General features: G+C 57.6%; 1 protein-coding gene across 1 annotated transcript; it reads left to right on the top strand.

The window, feature by feature from the left end:
• The first annotated feature begins 1,482 nt into the window (after window positions 1-1,482).
• LOC112617031 (mannan-binding lectin serine protease 2-like) lies at window positions 1,483-3,949 on the top strand. Its single transcript, XM_025373763.1, has 5 exons — window positions 1,483-1,513; window positions 1,597-1,825; window positions 1,982-2,159; window positions 3,178-3,309; window positions 3,794-3,949. The coding sequence occupies exons 1-5, from the start codon at window positions 1,509-1,511 to the stop codon at window positions 3,805-3,807; spliced, it is 558 nt and encodes a 185-aa protein (XP_025229548.1). The 5' UTR covers window positions 1,483-1,508; the 3' UTR covers window positions 3,808-3,949.
• The last annotated feature ends 3,185 nt before the right edge of the window (window positions 3,950-7,134 follow it).

Below are 7,134 nucleotides of genomic sequence, written 5' to 3'. Positions count from 1 at the left end.
AAAAAAAAAAAAAAAAAAAAAAAAAGAAATTAGCCAGCCTGAGGTTGGGCACGGTGGCTCACACCTGTAATCCCAGCACTTTGGGAGGCCGAGGCAGGCAGATCACCTGAGGGCGGAAGTTCGAGACCAGCCTGACCAACATGGAGAAACCCCCATCTCTACTAAAAATACAAAATTAACCAGGCATGGTGGTGCTTGCCTGTAATTCCAGCTACCTGGGAGGCTGAGGCAGGAGAATCGCTTAAACCCAGGGGGCGGAGGTTGCAGTGAGCCAAGATTGTGCCATTGCCTTCCAGTCTGGGCGACAGAGCAAAACTCTGTCTCAAAAAAAAAAAAAAAGAAAGAAATTAGCCAGCCTGAGCAACAGCAAAACTTCCCATTTCAACAGCAAGACCTCTCTACAAAAAATAAAAACATGAAAGTTGGGTGTGGTGGCTCACGCCTGTAATCCCAGCACTTTGGGAGGCCAAGGTGGGCAGATCACTTGAGATCAGGAGTTCAAGGTCAGCCTGGCCAACATGGTGAAACCTGTCTGTACTAAAAATACAAAACTTATGCCAGGCACAGTGGCTCACGCCTGTGGTCCCAGCACTTTGGGAGGCCAAGGCAGGTGAATCACAAGGTCGGGAGATAGAGACCATCCTGGCTAACTCGGTGAAACCCCGTCTCTATTAAAAATACAACAAATTAGCTGGGTGTGGTGGCGGGCACCTGTAGTCCCAGCAACTGGGGAGGCTGAAGCAGGAGAATGGCATGAACCCGGGAGGCGGAGCTTGCAGTGAGCTGAGATTGTGCCACTGTACTCCAGCCTGGGCAACAGAGCAAGACTCCGTCTAAAAAAAAAAAATACAAAACTTAGCCAGGCCTAGTGGTGCACGCCTGTAGTCCCAGCCACTCAGGAGGCTGAGGCAGGAGAATGGCATAAATCTGGGAGGCGGAGCTTGCAGTGAGCTGAGATCTGGCCACTGCACTCCAGCCTGGGTGACAAAGCGAGACTCCGTCTCAACAAAAAAAAAAAAAAAAAGAAAACACCACCACCACCACCTAGCCAATCCCCATTCCCCATCCCCTCACCCCAGCAGAAACTTAGACACATTCCTGGAAGGGGTAAAATGAGCCGGACATGGCATTGCATACCTGTGGTCCCAGCCACCTGGGAGGCCGAGGTGGGAGGATTGCTTGAACCCGGGAAGTAGAGGCTGCAGTGAGCTATGATTGCAGCACTGCACTCAAGCCTGGGCAACAGAACAGGATCCAAAAAAAAAAAGAGGGGAGGGGGCAGAGCCAGGATTTGTTTCCAAGCTGTTGTTGCCTAGGTCCAACTCCTGGCTCCTGGAGCAGCCTGTCCTCCCTGCCTGGAACTCTGAGCCGGCTGGAGTCATGGAGGTGATTCCCAGAATCCCAGAGTCAGGGAGGCTGGGGGCAGGGGCAGGTCACTGGACAAACAGATCAAAGGTGAGACCAGTGTAGGGCTGCAGACCAGGCCAGGCCAGCTGGACGGGCACACCATGAGGTAGGTGGGCGCCCACAGACTCCCTGCAGGGTGTGGGGCGGGAGCACAGGCCTGGGCCCTCACCGCCCCTGCCCTGCCCGCAGGCTGCTGACCCTCCTGGGCCTGCTGTGTGGCTCGGTGGCCACCCCCTTGGGCCCGAAGTGGCCTGAACCTGTGTTTGGGCGCCTGGCATCCCCTGGCTTTCCAGGGGAGTACGCCAATGACCAGGAGTGGCGCTGGACCCTGACCGCACCCCCCGGTTACCGGCTGCGCCTCTACTTCACCCACTTTGACCTGGAGCTCTCCCACCTCTGCGAGTACGACTTCGTCAAGGTGCCGTCAGGACGGGAGGGCTGGGGTCTCTCAGGATCAGGGGGTTCACACGGAGTAGCCAGGGTTCAGGGAGACCTGGGAGCAGGGGCCAGGCTTGGCCAGGAGGGAGATCAGGCCTGGTCTTGCCTTCCCTCCCTGTGACACCTGACCCCACAGCTGAGCTCGGGGGCCAAGGTGCTGGCCACGCTGTGTGGGCATGAGAGCACAGACACGGAGCGGGCCCCCGGCAACGACACCTTCTACTCACTGGGCTCCAGCCTGGACATTACCTTCCGCTCCGACTACTCCAACGAGAAGCCGTTCACAGGGTTCGAGGCCTTCTACGCAGCCGAGGGTGAGCCAAGAGGGGACCTGCGACATCTGAGTCTGCGCAGCTGACTGTGGGGGTAACTCTGTCTTAGGCCAGGCAGCCCTGCCTTCAGTTTCCCCACCTCCCCCAGGGCAGGGGAGGGACCTCTGGCCTGACACCAGCTGCAATGCAAAGACCAAAACAGCCGTGACCGTGACCTCCATTCACATGGGCTGAGCGCCAACTCTGAGCCAGGGACCTGAGGACAGCATCGCCTCAAGTGACACAGGGACTGGCCGGGTGTGGGGGCTCACGCCTGTAATTAAAGCACTTTAGGAGGCCGAGGCTGGCTGATCACTTGAGGTCAGGAGTTCAAGACCAGCCAGGGCGACATGGTGAAACTCCATCTCCACTAAAACTACAAAAATTAGCTGGGCGTGGTGGCATGCACCTGGAATCCCAGCTACTAGGGAGGCTGAGGCAGGAGAAGTGTTTGAACCCGCGAGGCGGAGGCTGTGGTGAACTGAGATCGTGCCACTGCACTCCAGCCTGGGCAACAGAGCTAGACTCCGTCTCAAAAAACAAAAAACGAAAATGATGCAGGGGCTGAGGACCCCATTTACAGCTGACAAAGTGGGGCCCTGCCAGGGGGAGCGCTGCCAGGATGTTTGATTTCAGATCTCAGTCCCTGCAGAGACCAACTGTGTGACCTCATGCAAGTGGCTCAATTTCTCTGCTCCTTAGGAAGCGGCTGCAAGGGTTCGGCACTGTAGCCCCGCCCCCTGGGTTTGATTGACTCCATCATTAGCGGGGTGGCCTTGGGCCGGACACTGAAACTCCCTCTGGTTTAACAGAGGTGATGTTTGCATCTTTCTCCCAGGGCTGCCGGGAGCTTGTAGCAACCCTAGGCCTGAAGGTGATTGGCCCCACACCAGTTCCCCACCCTAGACAGGATGAGGCCTCCTCTGAGGTCCACTCTGAGGTCATGGGTCTCCTGGGAGGAGGCCAGGCTGGATCCCTCCTCTCCCTTCTGACGGCCTGCCTGGCCCTGCCTCTCCCCCAGACATTGACGAGTGCCAGGTGGCCCCGGGAGAGGCGCCCGCCTGCGACCACCACTGCCACAACCACCTGGGTGGTTTCTACTGCTCCTGCCGTGTAGGCTACATCCTGCACCGTAACAAGCGCACCTGCTCAGGTGAGGGAGGTTGCCTGGGCCCCAGCGCACCCTGTCCTGGGATACATGGGGCTCCTCAGGGCCATTGCTGCTTTGCCCAGGGGTGCGGAGGGCCTGGGCCCTGGACACTGGGTGCTTCTAGGCCCTCCCGCCTGCAGCTCCGCTTCTCAACCCTGCTTTCCCCTCCCAGCAGCCAGACTCATTCCCAGTGCCACCCTCCCCCACCAACTGAGGCTAATTCTAACACCTCGCTGTGTACCTGGCCCTAGCTGGGTTCTGGGAACCCCTCATGTAGCCACTTCCCGCCGGGGCAGCTGTTGCCAGCTCCTGGGGTGGGAGAGTCGGGGGGATCTAGCCCTGGTTCCTTGGGACCCCATCCCTGCACCGTGGAACTGGCCAGTGTTCTGGGGCATGGGCAGCCCCACCTGCTGGCGCTGACGCTGCCTCCCCACACTTGGTTTCTCCCTCTCGGTGTCTCTCCTCGTCTCTCTGATCTTTTTTACAGAGCAGAGCCTCTAGCCTCCCCTGGAGCTCCGGCCTGCCCAGCAGGTCAGAAGCCAGAGCCAGCCTGCTGGCCTCGGCTCCGGGTCGGGCTGAGATGGCTGTGCCCCAACTCTCATTCACCCCCCACGGACCCAATAATAAACCTGGCTCCACCCCACCTGCTGCTGCGTGTCTCTGGGGTGGGAGGGTCAGGAGGTGGCGGGGTGCGCTCCTCTCTGCTGTCCCTCCTCACAGCCTCATGAACCCCAGGTCTGTGGGAGCCTCCTCCATGGGGCCACAGGCTCCTTGGCCAGAAGGGCTTGCTCTCACCCCCCGTTTTGAAGATGAGGCACTGAGACCCAGAGAGTGGCAGGGCCTCGCTCGCGTCCAGGTCCCCCAGAGGCTGAGCCCAGAGTAATCTTGAATCACCCCCATTCAGGGTCTGGCCTGGAGGAGCCTGACCCACAGAGGAGACACCCTGGGAGGTATTCATGGAGGGAGCAGTCTGGTTCCCCCAAATCCAGGGGTGATTCCCACTGCCCCATAGGTCACTTCCATGTGGAAGGAGGCAGGCAATGTGGGGGCTCCCCACGTCCTAGAGGCCTCACAACTCGAATGCCCCCCACTGCAGCTGCGGGTGGGGTGGTGGTATGGGATGGGGACCAAGCCTTCCTTGAGGGATGGAACCCAGCCCGATGCCCTGCCTGTGGCAGCAGCATCAGCTGTTCCAGCGAGGAAGGAGAGCGCCAGACTCAGTCATGATCACTGTTGCCTTGAACTTCCAGGAGCTGTCCCCAGGACAGGGGCCAGACCTGGCGGAAGGGGGTGATGAGAGACCCTTCTTCCAGACGGTTCCCCCAGGAACCCAGGGGGCTGGCTGGTCTTGGCTGGGTTCGGGTAGGAGACCCTTGATGAATAAACTTTGGAATCGCTGGGGTGGCTGTAGGGTAATTTGGGGGAGAGCCAAAGGGGCCCTTAGGCTCTAGGAGACGCCCTTCTCTTTTCCCGAATTCCCAGGGACCAAGGAGAGTGTCCCCTCTTCCTCCTTCCTGTGTGTCCATCCACCCCTGCCCTGCACCCCGGCAGGGCCTGGTGGAACTCAATGCTCTAGCCCCCACCCTGGGGTTGCAACTCTGGCCCAGGACACCACCACACTCTTGGGGTGTGAGCGAGGGCCCATGCACTCCATGACGCTAAAGCCTCAAAGCAAGAGAAACCCCTTCTCTAAGTGGCCCCTCAGCCATCGGGTGGGTCGTTTGGTTTCTGGCTAGGCCTCAGGGACTGGCCGTCTGCAGGGCCCAGCCCAACCCAGGGATGCAGATGTCCCAGCCACATCTCTGTCCCAGTTTCCTGCTCCCCAAGGCACCCACCCTGCTGTTGGTGCGAGGGCTGATGGAGGGCACACCAAGTCACTCCCCCGCCTTCCCTCCTTCCAGCCCTGTGCTCTGGCCAGGTCTTCACCCAGCGGTCTGGGGAGCTCAGCAGCCCTGAATACCCACAGCCGTACCCCAAACTCTCCAGTTGTACTTACAGCATCTGCCTGGAGGAGGGGTTCAGTGTCATTCTGGACTTTGTGGAGTCCTTCGATGTGGAGACGCACCCTGAAACCCTGTGTCCCTACGACTTTCTCAAGGTCTGGCTTCTGGGGCCATCATCTTGTCCCAGATCCTCCCCCTCAGCCCAGCTGCACCCCCTACTTCCTGCAGCACGGTCCCCACCATGTTCCTGTCACCTTCAGTGACCCCCCCACCTCTCCAGGTGCTGTGGGGGTCCAAGGCTGGGGCCTTTTGAGTACAAGTGTGGGAGGGAGAGCGGGGAGGGGCACCCCGATCCGTGGCCTGGGGTGGCCTCATTGGCTCTCCCTGAACTGCTGAGGAGGTGGGCTGCTTCCCTCTGGCCCAGGCCAGACCCGGGCAGCCGCTCCCCTGCATTCATGAGCTTCTTTCTCAGATTCAAACAGACAGTGAAGAACACGGCCCGTTCTGTGGGAAGACATTGCCCCGCAGGATTGAAACAAAAAGCAACACGGTGACCATCACCTTTGTCACAGATGAGTCAGGAGACCACACAGGCTGGAAGATCCACTACACGAGCACAGGTGAGCAAGTGGGTCTCAGATCCTGGCTGGAAGCGCAGAGCTGCCTCTCTCCTGGAGTGTCAAGGAGCTGTAGAGTGTGGGGCTCCTTCTGGGCCAGGACTAGGAAGAGACACCAGGTTTAGTGGTGTCTGAAGTATGAGGCAGCAGTCCTCTAAGGGGAAGCATCCGCTGTCTCTCCCTCCAGCCAGCCACCCATCCATCCTTCCACCACTCATCCTTCCAACCACCCATTCACCCATCCACTCATCCATTTACCCACCCATCCTTCTGTCCACTCATCCTTCCAACCATCCGTCAATCCACCCACCCATCCATCCTTTTGTCCACACAACCATCCACCCATTCTTCTACCTACCCATCCTATCCATCCATCCTTCTATCAGCCATCCTTCTACCTACCCATCCTTCATCCATCCATCCATCCATCCATCCAATCCATCTGTCCATTCACTCATCCTCCTACCTATCCATTCTTCTATCATCAATCCATTCATCCTTCCAGCTATCCATCTATTCATCCACCTATCCTTCTACCCACCTATCCTTTTACCTACCCATTCTTCTATTCATCCACTATCCACCCATCCTACTACCCACTCATCCTTCTATCCACCCATCCTTTTACACATCCTTCTATCCATCCATACATACACCCATCCTTTGTCCACCCATCCATCCGTCCTTCCATCCATGTATCCATGCATCCATCCATCCTTCCAGCTATCCATATATCCACCCACCCATCCTTTTACCTACCACTCTTATCCATCCACCCTTCCACTCATCCTTCCAGCCATCCATCTATCCATCCACCCATTGTTCTACCTACTTATCCATCCATTCATCCATCCACCAATTCTTCCACCTATCCATCTATCCATCCACTCATCCTTATATCCATCCATCCATCCATCCATCCATCCATCCATCCATCCATCCATCCTTCTGTCCATCCACCCATCCACCCATCCTTCCACCCACCTATCCTTCTGTCAACCCATCCTTCTACTCATCTACCCATCCACCCATCCTTCTACCTACACATCCTTCTATCCATCCATCCATTCATCCATCCATCCATCCATTCTTCCATCCATCCACCCACGCACCCACCCATTCTTCCATTCATCTATCCATCCATCCATCCATCCATCCATCCATCCATCATCCATCTATGTATTCATGCATCCATCCATCCATTCCTTCCAGATATCCATTTATCCACCCACCCATCCTTCTACTACCAATCCTACCCATCCATCCAC

Source organism: Theropithecus gelada, unplaced genomic scaffold (genome assembly GCF_003255815.1).
Source record: "Theropithecus gelada isolate Dixy unplaced genomic scaffold, Tgel_1.0 HiC_scaffold_15829, whole genome shotgun sequence".
Classification (NCBI taxonomy): domain Eukaryota; kingdom Metazoa; phylum Chordata; class Mammalia; order Primates; family Cercopithecidae; genus Theropithecus; species Theropithecus gelada.
This window is presented reverse-complemented; position numbering and strand designations above follow the sequence as displayed.